This window comes from Solanum pennellii, chromosome 11 (assembly GCF_001406875.1).
Source record: "Solanum pennellii chromosome 11, SPENNV200".
Taxonomy (NCBI): domain Eukaryota; kingdom Viridiplantae; phylum Streptophyta; class Magnoliopsida; order Solanales; family Solanaceae; genus Solanum; species Solanum pennellii.
Window position 1 is genome coordinate 60,817,014 of NC_028647.1, and position 24,333 is coordinate 60,841,346.

General features: G+C 30.7%; 1 protein-coding gene and 1 non-coding gene across 4 annotated transcripts; one reads left to right on the forward strand and one right to left on the reverse strand.

The window, feature by feature from the left end:
* Positions 1–2,470: 2,470 nt before the first annotated feature.
* LOC107004984 lies at positions 2,471–12,518 on the reverse strand. 3 transcript variants are annotated; one of them, XM_015203422.2, is made up of 4 exons: positions 12,040–12,518; positions 9,425–9,537; positions 2,769–3,006; positions 2,471–2,671 (listed from the first exon to the last, which is right to left on the reverse strand). In XM_015203422.2, exons 2-3 carry the CDS (start codon positions 9,519–9,521, stop codon positions 2,783–2,785), a joined length of 321 nt encoding a protein of 106 aa, XP_015058908.1. In that variant the 5' UTR covers positions 9,522–9,537; positions 12,040–12,518; the 3' UTR covers positions 2,471–2,671; positions 2,769–2,782. The 3 variants fall into 3 exon arrangements, with proteins under 3 accessions (XP_015058908.1, XP_015058909.1, XP_015058907.1); XM_015203423.2 differs by having other exon boundaries at positions 2,471–3,006; positions 12,005–12,518; XM_015203421.2 differs by having other exon boundaries at positions 2,471–3,006; positions 12,040–12,517.
* An 8,201-nt stretch (positions 12,519–20,719) lies between these two features.
* On the forward strand, positions 20,720–20,835 carry LOC114074975. Its single transcript, XR_003575353.1, has one exon. It is a non-coding gene; the product is annotated as a U5 spliceosomal RNA (small nuclear RNA).
* The last annotated feature ends 3,498 nt before the right edge of the window (positions 20,836–24,333 follow it).

Genomic DNA, 24,333 nt, shown 5'->3' on the forward strand with positions numbered 1-24,333 from the left:
CCAAATATTAATTTCATTTTTAAAAAATATTTTTAACTTCAAATATTTATTTTTTCAACCTTCCCTGAACCCCCCTGCCATCATCCCCCCTACCCCCAAAATATTAAGTTTGTTTTAAAAAAATATTTTGAACTTCAAATATTTATTTTTTTCACCCTACCCTGAACACCCTCCCCCCCCTCCTCAACCCCAAAACCTTTTTTGCAACAATGATATTTTCAACAGATTTAGAAGTCTTGTTCATAGGTGTCTCAACTTCTATTGATAGACAAAGATGGATTCAGTGCCAAATATTATACTACTAAATAATATAAATGAAGATATTAACAAACAAATTAAAAATAAAAAATGAAAATGAAGATTACAATTACATAAATCATCTCTAATGTTGTTATATTTACTTTAAGAATTTATATATAAAAATAAAAATATGAAAACATCTTACACAAAATATATATGAAAATTGAGGTGGGAAAAACTTGATTTTCAAATTTTTTTTGGATTGGTGAAAAAATTTAGCTCCAAAAATACACTCTAAAATTTTAATAGTCATCGAAATGCAATTGAAATCTAACATTTCATCATTTATTATAAAGTTGTCATAAGCAAACATTTAATATGAGCAATTTTTTGGCTAAAATCATCCATTAAGTATGATCTAAACCTAAAGTACATCCTTATATATTATATTCTCTCCGTCCGGAATCGTTTGTCATGGTTTTTATTTTTAGAGACAAACTATAAAAATTGACTAACACTTTAAAATGTATTTTTCCATCATATTAATATGCAAAAATTGCAATTTATAGCACTTTTCATATAGTTTTAGAATGTCTAATTTTTTTGTTTAAAATATCGAATTAATGTGATTTAATTTAACTTGGAAAATTAGTTAAATTGACTTTTGAAAAGCGCAACATGACAAATAATTCCAGAAGGAGGGAGCATAAGTGAACAACAAACGTCCTAGCACTATCAAAAAAGTTGCAAGTTTCATCCTTCTATATAATTTTGTAAGAAACTCACGCCACCAACAAAAGAAAATGTGTCAAGTTAAATGAAAAAATGTACGCATGGTTAAGCTAGTCAAGTTATTTTTTTTTAATTTTAAGAAATTGAGAGTTTAAATCATTTCAGACAAGATATATTCAAATTCTAAATATTCTTTGTAAAAAGTATAGCCAAACACAAACTCCAACTTCAACAATTTCAAATAAAGTAATTATTTTTCTATTTTCATAACAAAACACTATATAATATCACTAAATTTCCAACATTTATGTATATTTTATAAGATGTGAATTGCATTGTATATAAGGTACGTATTAAATATTTTATTCAAAAAAATTTCTAATTCATTGGACTTAATATTTTCTAAATGAAATTTTTTACATAACCTTTCTAACTATCGAACCTACTGTTAAATATTTCAAGACTTATATAATGTTGCAAGTCAATTTACTTGATAATGCAATAAAAATTTAAACTAAAAACACACAAAAACTAAATCCTAAGAATAAAAGATTCATTTCCTATCCATGTTCTTATTCATTTTAGTTAACTTTAATCTTCTCGTCGTGGCTAAGACATGACTAAATTTAAAAAAAAAAAGATATTTTTTTACTGGTTCAATCAGTTTCTTAATTAAAAAATAGGGTGAAGGATGATTCGTGTTATTACTGTTTTTTGTACACTTAGATAATATAAGGTTGTACATTAAATTTAAGTCATATTTGAGAGATGTTTTTAGCCAAAAACTCAAATACAGGTTACATATAATATGGGACCGGAGGGAGTAATCGATAACAATCAACAACAAAAAAATATGTTATATAGCCAATATTATATATTAATCACATACTCATACTTGTCATTGATATTCAGTTATAACTATTAACCCATTAAACACAAATAATTTTTTCCCTCAATTTTATCACTCAAGTATAGCTTAAACTTCTTTAAAGAAGGTTTAGTTGAAATTAATAAACGATGAATATTTGCACAGAACTGATGCTGAAAATTCAGTTATAGATTAAGGGCTACTTGTACCTTCCTTTACAACAAACACTTAGATCTTAACTCAAATTTTATATAGACCACGTAGCATTATACTTTAATCTATGGATGTACTCAATGAGAAAACATAAAAGACCTATGAGGTAAGGAAGATACAAAATAAAAATAAAAAAATGATGCCCAAGAAGAGAGGTGGAGTATGTGTCATGTGTGTGAAAGTCCTAATCATTTTATTTTAAAATATCCAAAAAATACACTGAAGAAGAGACCAGGTCCCTTGAAGTAGAATGTCAAATTAATTCAAAGAAACATACATTATGTTGAGAAAAAAATTTAAATATCTTAATCTTACAGAAAAACAAATGGTTCCCCATCATTGTGAACTGCTAAACATGTTTTACAAAAAAAAAAATAGCCTCAGTAACCAAAAAAATAGGGTCAAGAAAAGAGCCTGTTAAGTTTCAAATGATTACTTATATTCTGATAAAGCAAATACAAACTCATGCACCAGATATATATAGATAGCATAAATACAAATGAATAACAAAAAAAAATATTGCAGGAAGTAGATAAAGGATAACCCAAATATATAAGGAATTTTATACTTCACAACAAACCAATATTACCAAAAGTTAAACTAGCAACAAAGTCCTCCCTGCAAATGATCAAAATTATAAAAAAATTTAATCATTGTGCTTTCTCCCACAAAGTTAGAACTGTGTCCAATGCCTTCAAGAACATTAATGGCCTACCTTTATCCTTACATTCACTCCTTTTTTGTTCGGGAGTTCGACGAGTCCCCTTCTTGATTTTGGCCCAACTGCTTTACACTAGCTTTGGCCTCTGCCAAGAATTTAGGATCAGGCTCATGTTTATCTGAGGGTTCTCTCATTGCCAGACAAATATAAAATGCAATAACCACATTGACCGATATGACAGCAACGAATCCACTCACTAATGTCATAGAATGGGGAGACATATCGGTCACGCCTGTTCCAAATTGATAATGATTAGTTTAGAATCATAATTTCATAGTCCACTTAGAAAATCAGTCCAGAAAAGCATAATAAGCTTATGAAGATATCAGCCTTCTAGTTTAAAAAGAAAAGAAATTATTTATCTTAATGCTAATAGTAGCAAGAAGAACAAGAAAAGAACATTGTTGCCAGCTCTCTGAAATGCACATCAGGGGAATATACCTTAGACGTAATATAGTTGTGATAACAATGACACTATTTACTATCTCATAGTTTGATTCACACCTCATATATCCATCAGACATAGTTGAAAGATCTCTCTCTAGAATAATGTATGAAGCACTAAACCTTATCTCAAACCTTTCATCCCGGTGAAAAATAATTGGTTGTATTAATAGATCCTGCTTTGTGGCTGTCTGACACTTGGGGTAAAAGGCTGATGTGAAGCGATCTAAAATCCAGTGCTTATTCTTTACATTTCCATAATAGTATTAACCAATAATTCTAGAGGGGGCAAATGGATGGATCCGGTCAATTTTTGTGGATTGAGTCAAGTCAATGAAACAGGTCATAATCCAACACAGATAAATTTTATTTGGGTCAATATGGGTTGGGTGGATATGCATAAATAACGGGTCATAATCCAACCCACCCAACATAACCTGAGTATTCTCTCTTCATACATGGACCAAATTATAAAACTGACCCAAATACTTGTTCACAAGTTCTGAGTTGAGTAATTGTGTGGCCAAATTACAAAATTTCAACTGAGATACTTTTTGTTCTCTACTCAATTAGTATTAATGATTATATAACAACAACAAACCCAGTGAAATCCCACTAGGTGGGGTCTGGGGAGGGTAGAGTATAAGCAGACCTTACCACTACCTCGATGAGGTAGAGAGGTTGTTTCTGAAAGACCCTCAGCTCAAGTGCATCAAACTCAAGTAAAAGAAGAAGAAAACAATGAAGAATGTGTAGTTGTTTTTAAGGAATTGAAAATCCTAGATCAAAGAGACAATAACAACAGCAAAATAATGTGATAATCGAAACACAATACACAACATATGGCAAAAAATACAAGGGTACAACTAGGATTACGACATGTACTAACAAACCTAAACCTACACACAGCAAGACAACACTCACCCTTACAAACCTTCTACCCTAATACGCGACCCCCAGTTCTTCCTATCTAGAGTCAAGTCCTCGGTAAATGAAGTTGCACCTAGTCCTGTCTAATCACCTCTCCACAACAATTCTTAATGATTATATAGATTTACATTAATCTCTTTTATAATTGTTCCTGACATAGTTGGTTCATTAACTGTCAGTTTCTTATTAGAACTGAAGATGAGAAAAAATTATGAAGTAACTTATGCTTCTCTCAGTCTTTGTAAGTAAAGATTTTATATGACTAATATATACTCAAAAATTAGATAGGATCGAATGAAAGTGGAAAAGGACACAAATGATGATTACAATATTGCAATCATCATTTTCTTGTTTTATTGTTAACACGGACGAATTAAAAGAAGATACAGGTGTTGCTCTTTCAACTTACCTATTTCAAAAAAGAAACAGGTGTTACTCTTCACATGTTGATTGATTGACCCATTAGGTATCCCAAGATGAAACATCTTATCTTGGGTTACAACACCAATTGACCCAGGAAATAAAAATACTACTGACCCAACCTTTTACAACTTGGGGGGTTGAACATTAATGGATCAAATTTGACAGCTCTGGCTCATTCATATAGAAAAATCAATTTGGTTCTGGAAACTTGATATAAGTGATGGAAAATCCTCACAACTAGCTGGAGGGATGGAGGACTTCAATAATAGAAGCTTACTTATGAAATAGCCTTGGAGATTTTCCCTAGAGGAACGAGCTTTGTGGAGGAAAGTAATATGTAGAAAATATGGGATGGAGGGATAGTGGACTTCAGGTGCAGTGGTTATGGAGTTGGTGTGTGGAGATCTATCAGATCTCTATGACTACGGCAAACTCTCAAGCCCAACGTCAGCATAAAGGTGGGGGACAAAGACTTCCTTCTGAAAGGATGTCAGGATAGGAATTGTCCACTCAAAGCAGCTTCCCTGATTTGTACTACTTAGCCAGCAGCCTGATATGCCTCTATTGCTGAAATATGGAGCAAGCACAGTTGGAATTTAGCTTCAGCAGACTACTATTGACTGGGAGGTAATCAGAGTGACTGAGTTCCTCAAGATATTGGACAACTACGAGAAAGTAGGGACCGATTGAGCAAGTGCATAGACTGTCATGTGATAGCAACAAAACTGTATGAAGATTTTAATAGCTTAGTATACCAACAAGGGCTCTGGCTATGGAAACATATCTGGATGTTGAAGGCCCCTTGCAAAGTAACTGCATTTGCTGGTTTTTGGTTAAACAAATTTTCCCGACACATGCGAGCTTTAATGAAGAGATGAATATATCTATGTTCAAAATATTTTATTGTGTGGCAGTGGCCAATGACACAAATAACCATCTTTTCCTCTATTGTCAGGTAACCAATAGACACAGGCAGTTATTTTTGAGTATTAAAGGACTGAGTTGGGTAGTGCCTACAGATACTGTGGAACTGTTAGGGATCATTTGGTAGAGTGTATAAGAATAATGCAAAATAGGATGTATTACTAATGCTTGCAATTAGTAGTGCTTGCATTAGTTATGTATTATTAATACCTAGAATTACTTGGTATTAGTAATAAACAACTTATTACACAATAGAATGTATAACTAATGCTTGCATCAAACATTAGTTATACATGGCAAGAAAAAGTGTACCAAACAAGGTACTACTAATACACACACCTAATGCATGCATTATATTTCCTTACACTACCAAACGGCTCCTTAGTGTGCTAAGCCAACTTATCTTCCAGCCAAGTCAGAAGAAGTGGTTGGGTATCATCCCAGAATCAACATGTATATAGTGAACAGTGTCGCTGGAAAAAAAAACTCCAGATGTTTTGAAGACTCGGCAGATTCTGAACAGGAGATTCAAATGAATTGTATATTTTTGTTCACTTTTGGTGTAAACAAGCTTTAGTACAAGATGTAGAGTCCTTACTTGACCTCATTGGGTCCTTGTAAATGACACAGGACTTTGTCTTCTACTTTTGGTTTCTCTCCTTTTTGGAAGTTTTGTATGTTAGGGTTTGGTTCTCTTAGCAGTATCATTATGCTGAACTTATTATTATTAATGAATTATGTTACCATCTCAAAACAAAGGGGAAAAAGAACTTGAAATGAGTGATATTTGTACGACATACAAAACTATTCAGGAGCAAGTTAAGTACTCGTAATCATAGAGAAACCTCAAAAATTTACAAAATTTACTCATAAGACATAGACTTGAATTACTACTGCAGTCAGTTAAGATATAACATATTTTGTCATCCACCATATAGCAGGTCTTCAATTATGAGATAAATGGCATTCCATACTTCTAGTGTTGTCGATGGGAATTGATTTGTAACTCCAAACAGTACTCAACAAAAAGAACTATTATGATAATGAGAAACAAAAGATGAAAAAGGTTACATGTTTATAGAAGTCATTAGAACAGAGATTCTGCAGAGGTTTAGAATTAACAGGAGATAGTGTTAAGCCATCTAACCGCTCACAATTTCAACTTAATAATCTAAGATGACAATATCTTGTTGTGATTCCATTATTACATCAGCAAAAAGTGTCTCAAAAACTCATCCATCTAGAACATTTCATAATAATTGCATGGAAGTTTCCAGTAGCTTCTTTATAAAATTATCTAGAAGTACCCCAAATGGTGACAGGTTCTTTGGTCTACATAGCATGGATATTTTTTTTGAGAAAGACATAGCATGGATATTTTTTTAAATATTTTTGATAACTGAGAAATCCGTTTGTGATCCACCATTTGGACCAATCACAGCCTTCTAAACTCAGTGGATGATGGGGCCGCCGTCTTCCCCTCTACCCTTCTCCACTTAAATTACCAGGCTTCACTTTGCGTGGTGTGGGGCTTGAACCTGCGACGTAAGCCACAAATCTTCCACCTTTTGCCACTCGAGCTAGGCCTTTTGCCATAGCATGGATACTATACTTCCCTTCTCCTAGCGTCATGCATTTCATTGACAATTTTTTGTTATATAAAAATATTAATAGATAGAGCAGGAATCAGCAAGCATTGATTGGGTAATCAGCCAGATATGTATCCAGGAAGCTCAGCACAGTTACACTTTGCCGCGCCAGGAGGCGAACTAGTCACAAATCTGTCATAAGTACCTGCTATATTTCATCATCTTCCACACTATCCATGTTATGGTAAATTAATAACTTAAGAAGTGGAAATCTCAGTATTTGTCCCTCGGAGGTAGACCCACTCTGATAAGTGTTGTCTTGGATGCCTACTTATATGCTTCTCTATTCCCAATCCCTTCTGGAGTCATTCAAAGACTGGACAAGATCAGGATATTCTTCCTTTGGCAAGGACAAGTAAAAAACAGCTTTTCACCTAGGCAAGTGGAAGGAAATCATCAGAAGCAAGAGACAAGGGGGACTTGGCATCATAAATTTGAAGCATCATAGCAAAGCTTTGAAGCTTAAATGACTCTGGAGATATTCACAGGCTCCTCAAACACTATGGAGCAGAGCCATAAAGAGCAAGTATGGGGAAGAGGACAGTTGAGTCTCCAAGGAGGTCAATACTCCATATGGAATCAATCTTTGGAAGACTATCAGAAGCTATTGACCTTTTCTCAAAAAACACTCCCACATCGGATTGTTAATGGGAACAAGACTAGGTTTTGGAAAGACAAATGGATAGGGACTAGGAGCTTTAAAGAAATGTTTCCAAATTTATATGTTATAGCCTTAGACCAACATAAATCTGATGCCGAGATGTGGACATAACAAGGGTAGGGCCTTGGTGGGACCTTAGATTCAGAAGAATGTTGAATGATTGGGAGATACATAGACTTGTGGAACTGTTTAACCAATTGGAGAGTTTTCAAGGGTTGCAAGAAGGTGCAGATTGCCTATGATGGAGCGGACATGAAAGTGGAACATATAAGGTCACTTAGGGTATAGGATTTTGAACCAGATAGAGCCACATAGTACCAACTGGCCTTGGGAGCATATTACGAAGACTAAGATACCTTATAAAGTATCTTGTTTCACACTTTCACCTAGCTTCTAGCTAAAGAAGCAGTTTTGACACATGAAAATTTGATCAAAAGGAATATTGCTCTCTGCTCTAGATGTTTCCTTGTGAAAAGGAGATGAGACAGTAAACCGTTTGTTCCTATGGAATATTTTCATCAATATTCAAAAGCATAGCCTAGACAATGCCAAGCAAGAATGCAAGATTGCTGACACTCTTTTTAGCTGGGAGGAAGCCGGAGCAGGTGTAGGAAACAGAGAAAGATGGAGGATCACACCATCGTGTATTTCGTGGACTATTTGGAAGGAAAGAAATGATAGATGTTTTGAGGATCATCGGAGTTTAGTACAGGATACTAAGTGCATTTTGCTTTCCTGTTTTTGGTTCACCAAACTGTGTTCTAGTGACACTGAATCAATCCTAGATGTCCCAGGCAACACTTAGGTTTGGTTCATATCTGGTATATTCTGTATCTATCCCATTTGTAAATTGGTTTTTCAATACTAACTAAGTACTTGTCGTAATACAAAGTTATATTACTCAAAGAAAAGTTGGGCTGGACACCACGGTCATTCAAAAAAAGAACTGGAAAAAATATCGTGTGTGCTATACTGCTATTTAAGACATAAGCAAGGGGCACATTTAAGAGTGATCTACCAAACCTTACAACCCCCAGCCAACAAAACAAGTTTTTTCTTTTTCATTTGAATATTTGACAAAAGACTTCAGAATTCTCTATTCACCATGACCAACCTCTCCCATTCTCGAGCAGAGATCAATGTCAGTATACAATAATTGTCCCTGGAACTAAGATAAAAGTGTGAAACACCTTTGGTTCCTTTGGATACATTGACTCAGATAGGCAAAGAAATTATCATCTCAAGCACCAAAGACTGCAGGGCAACAATAGTTGAGCATTAATGGGCATATAAATATGTCACACTCACTCTCATGTTCCATGAACTGATGGGAATATGAACGGAATACCACTGTGATAAAATGTAAAGGCTCAAAAAAGAAAAGGGCAAGGTTGCATAAAATGAAAAGAAAGGCATAGTCAAAGATTTTTAAATAATGAATTAGTCAGAAGAAAACACATAAGTTATCTAAGACCAAACAATACCTACTTTAAATGGGCTATCAACTTCTCGCACATATGATAGTCCAGACTTTTAAACAAAATCTTTTATAAAGTAAATTTTTTAACAGAAAAATTCAGGGAAGTTTTCTTAAAAAAATAAAAATAGGGTAAGCTTACCAGGAATTAAGTTGTGGTTGAAGGCATACAAAATTGCAACTGGAGCTGCCCACATAATCAACGATGTAATAAAGAACTTATTAACAACTCCCGCCATAGTTGTTGCTGCCAACCTGTGAAATGAAACAGAAAGGATGAAGTATAATCTGATAAAATCATCTATGAAAGGACAGAAAAGCATAATCTGACAGAAAATATGCACAACAATTTTTTTTGTTTTTTCTTAAATTATTGATATGCTGAAAATTATCTACAAGCATATTAACATGATTTCTAGGTGATCAATATGCTGAAAAATTATTAACACATAGAATTATTAACATCTAACCGATTAGCCTACTAAATTGTTAAGATTTGATTTTAACATGCAAAAGTTATCAGAATCTAATTATTTTAAAACTCATTATCAAACTTAAATTAGTTAAACAAAACATTAGGCATGTAGAAACCTTGTTAATTTATAATACCTATAAACATAATTTCTAGGTGAACATGCCGAAATTAGTAAGGTTTACATTAACAATTATGACATCGATACTTTTAAAAGGTTCGGTTTCTCTTGTTAAGTTCATTAGCATGCAGAAAAAATTATTAACACATAAAAGGTAAGATCTAGGTTACTAACTTTACTAAGGTTATCAAGCTCCCATTGATTCAAGCTAATTAAACAAGACAAACAAATAATTGATTTTAAATAGATCATTTGGGTGATTCCAATATGTTGCCTATTCTAATGACATTAGTAATAGACAAAATATTTGTATCAATCACATAGTAAAAAACAGAATAAGCAAAGAAAACAATTAGCGCACACACATATATATATATATATATATCCGCATCCCCTTATAGCTTATCCCCCAAATTATTTCAAATACGAGAGAGTTGAAGAGTTATTAAAGGATTATTACAGAACCGAATAGGAACGAACCCAACACCGAAAAAAACATTAAAAAATAATAATAATAACTTCATTCAAATCTCTTAACCGGGCGACTCTTCAAATAGGACAGAATGTCCAAACCTGCTAAAGAAGAAGAACATACAGGCGTAAACAATGCATAAAGACAATGATATAATAATACTAATTATCAAACTCACTTAAACAATATTAATTGTTTCACATATATAAGTAAAAAACAGACATACAAGCATTCTGACAATTAGGAGTAGCATGAAATCACAAATAGAGCAAAAGGGGTAAGAAGCTAAACCGGATGTTTCCTTTTGTTCGTTTTTGAACATACAACAAACACACATGACAAATAATTCAAAGTAAAGAACAAGATTAATGCGGAAAACAAACCTAGTTAGGTAAAATTAATGTCAACAATTTAGACGAACTGTACTCCAAGAATCGATCCGGACAGAGCAAAATCGATTGGAGAACCTCTTAGAATTCACAAGACACTTGTTTTTATTTCTTTTCTTTTAGAGTAGGGAGAATTTATTACTTGCTAGAATGTGCAAATGTTGAATCCTTGAGCAATGTGTAATAGAGTTCTGATGGTAAAGGCCTATAGAGCGTGAGTGAGTAAGCATTCAAGAGTGTAAGAGTGAGCATGGATGAGAAAAAAGAATGAAAGATGTGTCTGTTTATATAGCAAAGAGGGGAACATAATTAAGGGAGAAAATAAATTAAGAAGAGCATATCTTGGCAATTTTCTTAAACAAATAATATAAAGCAATCAATAGAGGTCCTTTACCAAAAATAAATGACACATATGGACAAAGAATTATCTCTAGAAGGAAAAAACAAACATTTACCATAATCGCACTGATTCAATCAAATCATAATTTACCATAACTACAAACATTAGCCGTTTGAAATTAGATAGGAGCACAAAATAGGAAATACAATAAATTAAGAGCAATCTTGAGATTTTATTTCCTTACCCACTCAAACAAAATCAGCAACATCATTTACCTTAACTAAACCAGTAAACACCAATGCGATATAATTAAGAATATATTTTTAAAAAAAAAACATTACAATTTTATACAAGTAATGAAGCACATATACCTTCTTTATAATAACACCATATTTTACCATGTATAAACCTCTAATGGAGGTCAGTCAAGGATAACAGTAAATAATATACTAACAAAATCACGGAATCAAATACATTTAATTACCAAACCTAAATTCTAATCAAGTGAATCCATTATCGAATAGTCTATGATAAAATTAAGCAAGCTAATGTTCACAAATTATCAATTAGGAGAGGAACAATATGCAGCTATTGCATTTAGATATTAACGGGCAAATTTGGAGACAAACTTATGCAATAAATCAGTGATCCTCCAAACAATCTCATGTTGAAACAAGTACACTATCAATTTCAGTCAGGATCGACTGCTAACATCAAATAAAATCAATCATACAACACAACATCGAGGCTTTAGGCAATATCTGAGTCAACTTAGCAATCAAGGGATCCAACAAATCATGCTAAAAAAAACTAGATTGACAACCATTATTTATTTATTTTTGAGTAAACAATTATAGCGGATATCATAAAATCATAATCTAATTCAGTATAAATGTTAGGAGATAGATGGATAATAAACAGAAAGCACCTCACTGGATCTGTCGAGATCCGTTTCGAACAAACCTGAAAGCTCGAGCGTCACCGGATCTTCAACTGGTCGGAGTTGCTGATGGTCTTGTCGGCTGCTGCTGGCTGGAGAATATAGAAGACGGAGGCAAACAGAGGCAGTGGCAGCTGCTGTCCGTTGTCGCTGCTGCTGCTTCTCGAAGTTATTGCTGCCGTTGGGCGCTGCTGGTTGATGCCGGTGGAGCCTGCTGGTGTCGCCTGCTGCTGCTCCTGTTGTTTACTGTCGGAGGCTTCTGTCTTTTGCTGGCAGCTTCACCAGTCGCTGCTTTCTGCTGGAAAGAAAAAGAAGAAGCGGAGGAGAGGAGGAAGAAAGGGGCGCCGGGGGGAAGAGGCGAAGGGATAGGGCGGCACCGCCTGGCTCGCTGGCTCCAGTGGTGGTCGGAGGAGCAGCGGTGAGGAGGAGAAAGAGGGGCGGCTGTGGAGAGAGGGAGGGGAGGAAGAGAATGAAAAAAAGGTTTTGGTCTTTAGAATGGAAGATTTAACTCTAGACCATTGATTTTAGAACGAATGAGGGACTAGGATTTAATTTAGGATTTAATTAATTAAATGGATGAATGAGATCAAAAGATGGAGTCTTAAAAATTAAATTCGATTAAATATGAAATAGTTAAAATTGTAATAAAATCTATTAGAATTGAAAGGAAAAGGATATTTATAATTGAAATAAAATTTGAATTTCGAGTGGTTAGAATTGAAAGAAATTAGAATAGAATAGGTCAAGATTTAAATGATTTTGAGGAAAAATTAGGAATTACTATTTGATTAAAATTAAAATATTTTTATATAATTGAAAATCACTTAAATTTTAGAACATTTGAAATTTATTAATTATTTTAAAATATTTTAATAATATTTACAATAGTTTTATAAAGTAAACATACTAAAATATAAAATTTCCATGTAAAATCGATTAAAATTCTAAACATTAAATAAATTTTAAAATACATATTTAATCAAATAGTATTCCTAAAAATAATTAAAAATCGATTAAAATTGAATGTCAACAGTAAATTATACATTATTTTTTTTCATTTAATAATTAACTAGACTTTGAATAGTTCTATTAGCTAAATCTTAATTAGTGGGCCAAAAAGTCCATAATGTTCAATATTAATTATGATAAATAATTATTTCCTCCATCTCATTTTATATGTCACATTTTTATTTTGTACATATATTAAGAAATAATGTAATTTTACTCTTGTGATGCATGCTTTTTGGAACAAGAAAATACATTTATTATATTTGAGAAATTGCATAATCTTTTAAGTTAAAGGTAAAATTGTAATTAACCTATAATAATATACCTTAATATGTTTGTCACTTCAAAAGTGGACAACTAAAAAAGGGACACAGAGATTAATATTTTCGAATTTATATTTTTTTCTATTTATTTTTAAAAATTTTCATAAGTAAATCTTTAAAAAATATTGTTACATTTTGCATTATTGAGCTACTTTTGAATATTGATACTCAATACTGAATTATGTTATTTTTTTTATAACTATATCATTATTAATTTATTAAAACAAAATATCTATGTTGGATGTTTTATATCACGAAGCACTTCAGATTCACACGAAATATAACAAAAAATAAATAAATTATATTTATCCTTTACACTTTATTTATTTTATCACGTATTTTTTCAGGTTAATAAAATGTTAGCCATTTATTGAAATACAATACCTTGAATTTGTTATCACAAATCTTATTTATAGAGATAATATTTAAGTAATTTAATTCAAGGTCCTAAAATAGTAGGCAAAGTTCTACAAAGCAAAATAAAAAAAAATATTCAAACTAAAAACTTTAAAAACTATAAAGGAATTTACTAGATCTCTAATGTCATGACAATACAAATTAAATATTCATTGTGATCTTTTGAGACATTAATTTTCTAATGGTTATAAGAATGTGTTTGCCTAAGAATTAAACTTAAATGTAATTCGAAATATAGAAATTAAAATTCAACTTTGAAAGAAACATTAAATGTATTTTTTTTTGTTTTTCACTCGGTGTTCGAAGCATATATTGGAGCTCCGACTAAATTTGGGTCGCACCAGGGCTCATTCAGAGATGGCACTCCCAATAAGATTTTCTCCATATCCAGGGGTCGAATTCGAGACATCTGGTTAAGGATAAAGCACTCCACCAGTGCACCACAACTTATGTTGGTAATGCATTCTTGTGTCAAATAAAAGAAAATAATGAAATTTGATATTAAAAGTCTTGAAAATTATATTTATGTTAATATACAAGAAGATAATGAAATTTGTTATTTAAAAACTTGAAAAACTGATACTCAACGCACTCATACTCACTATAATTTTTTAAGAATAAAATACATCTACACATCCATTAAAAAAATGTATGTAAATTTACAATTTACCATCTAAAAAAATGACCGAGTGAATACAAAACAAAAATCCTACTTAGAATTTTATCTTAAAATTTATGACATATTGTAAATTTTAACTTTAGACTATTGATTATATTGAGTATGATCACAATTAAAATCAAGCATCTAGCTAGGTCCGGTACCTAATTAGTATAATCCAAAATTTGTATATTTCAGTCTTTAATTTAAAATTAGAATTTGTATATGCTTACTCAAGCTATTTATATACAATTTATAAAAAAAAAAACAAAAAAAAACATACTCCCTCCGTTTCAAAAAGAATGTTCCTAATGTATAAATGCAGAATTTGTATATACTTACCTTGTTTGTATATTTGCAAACAAAATATACAAACGGATGTCACGACTCAAAAATTGACTTGATGGCACTCGTCTTATCTTGCCAAGACAATTCAGCCTAAAACTCAACTATTACAATAAAAATGCAAAAAATTTACTATCAACTTAAATTATACCCCAAAAACATGGTTGTCACATGTACAAGTCTCTAAAGTATTACAATTGAATTAAAAGAAAATATAAATCTCATATGACATTGTTTCTAGAGCAGAACAAAATCATAAACAAGAGTAAGAAGGTCTGCTGAGATGGCAAACAATTACTTCATAATTCTCCAAGAAGCCTCGGAAAAAACAAAAGAATATATTACAAAGGTCTGAGTTAGTAACCAACAAAAAATTGTAGAAGCAAGGGGTGAGTACCAAACCACACGGTACTCAGCAAGTAAACCTATAACACAAAGCTAAGGGGATGAAATACGGGTACTCCTACTACCCGAAGCGAACCTCCACAACAACCTGCATGAAAATCAGCCCAACCTAACAACTCACAGTTCAGATAGAACATAGCTCAACAACAACACTTAGACAAATTACATATCCTCAACACAATACTTGGACAAATTACATATTCTCAACAACACTTTAACAAATTACATATCCTCAACAACAAGCTAAGTATTCATCAATCACAAGTTTCACATAAAGGCACTCACAAGATCAGCAAAACACAATATCAAATTCACTAATGATAATTAAGTATGTGCAACGCAATGGAATGCAATGTCAAGTATAATGATGAATGTTTAACCTAGTGATATACACCCGCTGTCTCTCAGTCCGGGACCTATGTGGGACATATATGTCCATGCATCCATTGCGGTGTGCGATACGGCCCTCGATAATGGTAACCATCGCGGCGTGCGATACGTCCCTCAATATGTATAGTATCCATCGCGGCAAGCGATACGTCCCTCAAAATGGTACATCCTCTTTAATTTTCTTATTCTTTCTCAATTCACATAACACTTGTCACAAGCATGTCTCAGAACCATGCAAATGACATGTTCACACAAATATTGAGGAGATAATCATTTTCATAATAATGCATAATTCACCAACAACACAAACTTTCAACAAACCTTTCAAAACATTCTCAACATATCACACACCAACGATTAATCACATTACCTTTTATAATCCATTTTTTCATCATTAGAATTAATCAATACATACAAATCAACTCATCACCAAGTCCTATTACTCCCAAACACATACTACAAGGAAATACACGGATTTCATTCACTTAACAAAGGTTTAGAAATCTACTTGCCTCAAATAATGGAATGATCACTTTGGGACTTGAGCTTCCCCTTTTCATTAGACTTCCAAAACAATACAATCTATTCAAATAAATAGTCACAGTAAGATTTCAAAACTCACAATATCCACATTACTATTGTCTAGTTTAGACCCGAAATTTACCTAAATTTATAATCAAATTCATAGGTCTTGAAATCTCATATTTTTTAAAATTTCAAGTCAAAAATTAAGTCATAATTTTTTTCCAATGTCATAAATCTAATAATATTCATAAACATAATACATTTACTATTTAAATATTTACCTCAATATAACAAAACTTGAACTATGACGTGATAATATAAGAAACCAATGTGAATCCAGTCGAGCTATACTAAAACGGTATTTAATCTTCAAACAAGGACCATCCAGTACCTTATTTCAACATTACCATTTCTTTCTCCATAATCAATTATGATTACCCAATTGTTTCTCATCATTACCTAATCAATTGCCTGCTAATTAATTTGTATATAATCTCCTAACAATTAATGCATGTACCAAGAGATTTAGAGTTAACTTTAGCATATTAATTTGTATATAATCTCCTAACAATTAATGCATGTACCAAGAGATTTAGATTTAAGTTTAGCATATTACCTACCTGAAATAACTAGTAAATCCATGTTCACGCAGTAACATTGAAAATTCCTTCATCAGCCATTATATATTTTTCTTTTCTCTGTTTAGTCGGTAGTTTACTTTCAACAATAGAGGGCATTGCCCATTATTTCTTTTATTAGTTTATTATTTATTCATTTATTTATTTTCTTTTTTTATTATTATTAGCAACAAAATAATCCTTTATTAAATTCAAAAATCATGTAACTCATTCTTATAAGCCATAAATTATTTATAAAAGCTACTAAAAAGATAATATAAAAATAATATTTGAAATTTATAAAAACACTAAGAGGATTGTTACAACGGACAAGCGAAATATATAAATGGGTAAGTGAAATATGCGAAATGTAACTTTCATTTGTAAATAATTACCTTGTTAATATATTTGCAAGCGAAATATACAAATGGGCAAGCGAAATATACAAAAATTTGAATTTTGTTTTTGATCTTGATTATCAAAATATCAAAATTTCAATAAAGGAGCATATGTCTGAACACATATAACATGATTTTCAGTTCAGTGTGAAGAAAAAATTAATTGTCTTGATTAATCACATCATTCGTTTATAAAAAATGTAATCTTTCCACGTGGTTGTGAATTATGATATGAGTTTTTTTTTTTTTTGTATTTTAGACTATTGATTGTTGTTGTTTTCTTGGAGTAATATTATTCACTAGATGAACTAGTAATCTGGACAAGCTTTGTAATTATAGTATTTTTTTTTGTATCTTTTGTTAATTTATTTTTATCTTTTTGTTAATCGTAAATGTGAAAAAAAAATTATGTTCACAGGTGTATTTGTGCAGAAAGATGCATAACATACCAGTTTACAAATTACAGGAGAGAAATTAATTTGAAATAATTGCAGTGACAACAGCTTAAGTTACTAAAATAAAGGAGAATAATTTGCAATACGGTTAAGTCAAGTGGTAAGCTAATGAAAAATTACTTGATAATTTTAACACAAAATTAACAAATATAGCGATAAAATTTTGAATAGAAAGTATTTGAATTCGAAAATTCATTAAATTTTTAAAAAGAACTAACTTTTTTTAGATTAAAAATAGAAATTCATAATTAGAAGGATTCAAAAAATAAACTTTTACTATTTCACAAAATTTAATTTCGTATGATATTTGAATTTATTTAATTTTAATATTAATATAAAATATACTATTATTATTTTTAGTATTATTATTTATCATTAATAATAATAATAACAACAACAAAAAACAATCGTAATAATAGCAATAGTAGTAGTGATAAAAAAGTTCTAAAATAGTAATTTTATCTAATCATGTTTTGATTTAAATATCTGGTTTTAACCAAACAAAAGAAAGAAAAGAAGATACACGAGAAAAGAAAAAAAAGAACGTCTGAAAAAAATTAATAAGTATTTTTTTCAACTTAGGTTTGAAGAAAACGAGTATTGTATTTAAAAAAGAATAAGGATAAGAAGGAGAAACTAAACATATTCTTTTAAGAAATTGATATGATAAGGTGAATTTCAATATAAATGGAATTTGAGTAGAAATAGAGTTTTTTAAAGCTTTTCTTATATACTTCTATAGTGTTATACAATTTATTGTTTTTTTTTTTGTTATTGATCATTAGTTTTATTTGTGAATTGAAAAAGAATCATATTTATCCTTATATTTTTTTTAAAAAATGATTATGTTTGTGCATCGGAAAATGAACAAATATGATCATTTTCAAAAAAATATAGGAGCAAAATAAATATTTCATTTATTTATACACAAACTGCAACTATCATATTTTGACGTTAATTCTAAAATTATCTCAATTAATATTCCATACAAATTATAATTCTTTTCATGATTACATTAATTTCCAACTTCCTTTTGGTATGATGTAAATTATTTATTTTAAAGCTAAAGAAATCTCTTAAAATTCAACTTCCTTGTGGTATGATGTAAATTATTTATTTTAAAGCTAAAGAAATCTCTTAAAATTTTAAGAGTATCAATTAAATTCATTCGACGTAGCAATTATGTCATATGAAAAATGTCTATGTACGATTAAATCTCCAAGCTTCACAAATTATGCTCTCGTCGACTCGTCACAAATAAAATTAGGTATTGAATTTTATTGGAAGAATATCTAGAGTCATAATTTTGATTAATTTAATTTATAGTTATAGTTTTGTGAAATTTTCTATTTGGTTTTCTAATTGTATAAATTCACAATTTGTATAATTTAGTTTCTAATTTTATAAATTAAAATTTTACTAATTTCAGTCCCCAATTGTATAAAATCACAATTTATATATGGTTTCTCTAGCTATTTGTATATAATTTATGAAAAAATTATAATAAATTACCCTTTTTATATATCGACAAACGAAATATAGCTATAGCTATAAAAGCCGTATGATATTTATTATCTTTGTTATTTATGAATTTCTTTCAATTTTATTTGCTTAAAAGGAATTATTATCTTTGACGTTAATTTTATTTGCTTAAAAGGGATCATTATCATTGTTATTTATGAAATTTTCTCAATTTTATTTACTTAAAAGGGATTATAGGTGAAGGAACCTGGTCCTCTCGTATTTTAGCAAAATTAATGTTTGAATTTTTTTTTGAAATTGAAAACTTTGAGAAGTGATAAATTATATATATTTAACTAATTATTAGGGCTTCTTAATTTTAACAATCTAAAAAGAATTACTTTAAAATTATATGTATAAAATATACTGATTTTCAGAAAATAAAACACACACACAAATAAGATGAGAAAATTCCCCCCTAAAATGATTTGAAAATAAAGTATACTTTTTTTCATTTAATAATTAACTAAACTTTGAATAGTTCTAAAAGTTAGTTAAATCTTAATTAGCGGACCAAAAAGTCCTGTTCAAAATTAATTATGATTAATAATTACTCCGTTCATTCCATTTTATATATTACATTTTTACATTGATTAAGAAATAATATAACTTTACCCTTTTATCCTTATTTAATATTTTCTTAAGTCAACTTTATAATAAATGATGAATACATTTTCAAGATTAATTAATTACTCTATCAATGGTATAATAGGCAAAATATGATAATTTATACATAAATTATATAAAATGACAAGTATTATTGTTCAACTATTTATAAAATGAGACGGAGGGAGCAGTAAAAACAATCTCATAAACTACATTGATCGTTTGCAAATTTATTTATTCAAGAGAGGATCCAACTTATTTTTTTTAAAAAAAATTAAAAATAGAAGAGCAGCCACATTTTCTTTTCTTTTTTTAAATATATAAAATCCTAACTAATTAGATAAGATGAAAATATCTCCTAAATCTTTTTTTTGAAATTCAAACAAATTTTATAATTGTTTTAACCGTATTAGAGTCTGTTTGGTTCAGCTTAAAAGCTGGTTTTTGACTTATTTAGCTGTTTGGCAATACTCAAAATAACTTATTTTAAGTTAAAAAAAACTTATTTTAAGCCAAAAGTTTAAAGCTGGGGTAGGGGTGCTTTTTTTTTTTTAACTTATAAGCTGTTTTAAGTTGACCACATTTTTATCTTTTTGCCCTTAATATTTTTATACAATCTCCAAATTACCCACATAACCCTAACATCTCTTTCTTCCATTTTTCCCTTTTCACGTTCGGCATAGCAACTTCAGCACTTTTATCCAAACGCATAACTGCTTATTTTAAAAATAAGTTTCAGCACTTTCAAAAGTACTTTTTTAAAGCTGCTTTTATTAAGCCCATCCAAATGGCCCCTTAGAGTATTAAGGAGTCTATTATAAGAGTTTTGTTGCACATTTTTGGTTTAAAGATGACCCAAAAATACAAGCCCAATATCTTCCTCACATGGGAAAGAGTACAAAACCCATACTAGCAGAGCCCATAGTGTTAGTCACTGCAGAAACTAGAAGAAAATCCCACATCACGAAGTTAGAGAAGAAGCGAGTGTCTCGATCTAGCATATAATGGGCTCTAGCGCCTCAGATCAACTTACGCAGCCACGCAATGAGCACATAGCGAACTATTCTTTCGCCTTTTACTAAAGAATACCGTGTGAGCATTGCAAATAGTGGCATACGCCTATTTTTGGAGGGAGAAATCCCAATAATACTAGTTCTAAATTTTTGAATGTTTTATTTATCAATGTATAATCCTATGATTATGCCTATTTTTGGAGGCCCAACAATATTAGTCCTAAACTTTATTTATCAATGTATAATTAACTATCATTGCAGTGTATAAATCTTCTGTCAACAAGGCAAGTCGAATTTGTCAAATCTTCTGTCAACAAGGCAAGTCGAATTTGTCAACAAGGCAAGTCGAATTAATGGGATTGCTCTGCACTTTCGAATTAATTATCGTCCAAAATAATTTTTACATAAATAATAATATTTCCGGTTGAATTTATTGTGATGAATGATCTATGATCTCAATTAATTGCATAGTATTAACTTTTTGTATATTTTTTTCCCATTTATTTTTGAAAAATTTCATAAATAGATGTATAAAGATATTGTTACATTTTGCATTGTTGAGTTATTCATTTTGCATTATTTTATTTCTTTTAGTTCTAATATGTTTTCTCATTTTTTGTCACTATTTCTATGTTTATAGTAAACTATAAAAATTTTGACTAACATTCTAAAATGTAATTTTTTCATCATATAGATATGCAAAAAATTGCAAATTATAGTACTTTTCATATATGTTTAGAATATTTAATTTTTTTGTTTATAATATCGAATTAATGTGATCTAATTTAACTTTGAAAACTAGTCAAATTGAATTTCAAAAAGCCTAACATGACAAACAATCCGGACGGAGGGATGGTACTTTTTTACTCCAAAGGCTTCGGAAATATCCTAATGGTGAAAGGCCAAATCGCGCTGCTGGAACAGACTATTGGAAGGCTACCGGAGCTGACAAGCCTATTATACACAAAAAAGTTAAAGCTGGATTTCGAAAGGCTTTGGTTTTTTACGAAGGTAAACCTCTCAATGGCATTAAAACAAATTGGATTATGCGTGGATGAATCGCGCATGATCAAAACTCATGCATCTGATATGAGGGTAAATTCTCTATTTCATTTCTATTTCAATTCAATAGTGTTTACTTGTTTTGTCTATTATTAAATATTTGTAGCATATTATCTGTTTTATTTTATAAATAATACAATATTTTATAGTGTGTTGGTAAAGCTCTCATTTTACTATAATTATAGTTATTATTTATGTTATTGTAGCTCGATGATTGTAAAAAAAAGGGAAAATTTCGAATTGGAGGTGAGTTTTGGGGAATTCCGTTCTATCCTTTTTCCTCCCAAATCGAAAATCCTAATAGTTTCTTTATTACGTTGTATAATTTCTTTATTGATTCTCGACTGTCCGCTCTTAATGTCGCGAATTTATATGTGAGAATTTAATTATACCATAGTCCAAGGTCATTCAAGCCTTGATCTATTTCTGATTTTTTTTTTTCTTTTATGGTCCACTCTTTGATGTTGCTGCATATTGTTACATAAGAAAAAAAAAAGAGGCATTAAATGAATTTCCAATGACAGTGGCATTTCCTTATCAAACTACTAGTAAAATGAGGCATTAAATGAATTTCCAATGACAGTGGCATTTCCTTATCAAACTACTAGTAAATGGGTTTCCTTTATATTGGAATTTGACTCTTATAACTACACACTTATTAGTCGTTGTTGACTGATGCCATTCGAGGCTTATTTATCATGATTTTGTCCTGGTTTAGTATTCTTGTTTAATATCATTATCCCTTCAAGGATATTATTATTGTATTTGACATATTAGTGTTCACAAATGCCCTCACATATTGCTATTGTAGATTCTCTGCTAGCTTACCTTTGCTTCATTTGGTTACTCATGAATGTTATAGGCATGTGAATTCGTGTTAAATTGATTTTCTATTCATTCATTGTTCATATACGTAGTTTGTTCCCGCATCTCTATAGTTGCTCGAATGATTCATCTTTGTCTTTGTTGTTCTATTACGATAATTTTCCGAGTATCCGTCCGTGCTATGCCTACTTTTCTGTTAATCATTTGTTTTGTTGCGCTCTTATGAGTAAAAGAAATTTTTTATGGGTTGATTTATCCTTCCAGTACCTATATTATTTGGATCAAAAACTAATTCATTTTCTTTATCTTATGACTGCATGAAATTCGCTTGGGTCCGTGCGAATTGTTACATTCCTTTGCTTTTTCTCGTTTGGCCATGGAGGCCCTATACTCCCTTTCGTCGAGTCAATCTCAAAAAGACAGCATACCGATTCCAAAGTCGGAGAAAATTTCAGATGAATCAAGAGGTCGAAGAAATTGGACCAAAGAATCCAAAATTCTCATTTATTTTCTAAGTGTTGTATGTTGTTTACTTTGGGCCTAAGTCCTTGTCGCCTTTTATTTTCTGTATTTATTTTGTATTATTATATGATTAGTCTAAGACAGGTACAAAACAAATGGGTCAAAAATCCAAAACAAGTGGGTCCAAAATTACGGTCAAGGCGGACAGAAAACCCGGATTTGGACCCAATTTTCTCTCTCTCTCTATCTAGTTATGTCTTTTATTTATTTGTTAACTAGATGTCGTTAGTCTTAGGGTTGAATGAATCCAAATCCTCCGCAAGACGCCATCTCGTTTTAATCACTTATTTTAATCAACTAGAAAATAAATAAAACTCAAAATAAATTTTGCAAATAACTCACTTAGATAATAAATTAGTAGTTTAACTCTTTACCATTCTAAAATTGTTTTTTAGTTAAATAAATTTATAAGTTAAGTTTTAGCCAAAATAAGTTAGTTGTCGGATAATTGTTATTAAGCGGAACGTCCTAGGTGCTTTCAATACCTTCCTAAGACGTTAATAAGAATCCCTGAACCTTTTAAATATTTTCAAATGATTTTATCTGTTTGAGTCTTTTGAAAATAAATGTTTTCTTAATTTTTCTCCAAAACTAAGTGGCGACTCTAAAAAGTCGAAATTTTTTCAAAACATATATTTTTCCTTTTCCTAATAAAACATATATAACTGTATATAATTTTACATTATACATACGCATTTGTATATATGGCAAGCTAGATTGTGAAAGGGAGGAGAGAGCGAGTGAGATTGAGATAGGGAGAGAGAGGCGAGCGAGAGAGGGCAGAGAGTGGGAGGGAGGTGAATTGTATATGTATATAGGTTAATAATTGTATATTATACATATGTATTTGTATATCCTGACAAAATATACATATACAAACATGACTAATTATACAAACTCGAAATCAGCCCACATAATTAATGTAAATATTTGTCGCAAGTGGTAATTATAGCAAAATATAGCTATGATGAGTAATTAAAAAGTGTAAGTTTACTTAGCCACGTAATTTTTCCTTTTAAATATGAATATTTTATAGGTAAACAACAGGTCATATATGGGTATTGCAAGTTTTCTCAAAATTTTCAAGAAACCGTCTTCTCAAAATTTTCAAGAAACCGTCTGTTGCCAAGTTTTAGAAGCGATTTTTCAAAATTTTCATACATGCGTCCCTATTAATATTTTAACCCTCGATACCCCACCCCCACCCTCACCCCCACCCCCTTTCAC

Bases quoted from the DNA above. Each gene is read 5' to 3' on its own strand.
- LOC107004984 (XM_015203422.2), bottom strand. From the start codon at position 9,521: ATGGCGGGAGTTGTTAATAAGTTCTTTATTACATCGTTGATTATGTGG. The intron at 3,007-9,424 runs GTAAGCTTACCC...AATTTGGAACAG, and splicing joins CAACCACAACTTAATTCCTG to GCGTGACCGATATGTCTCCC.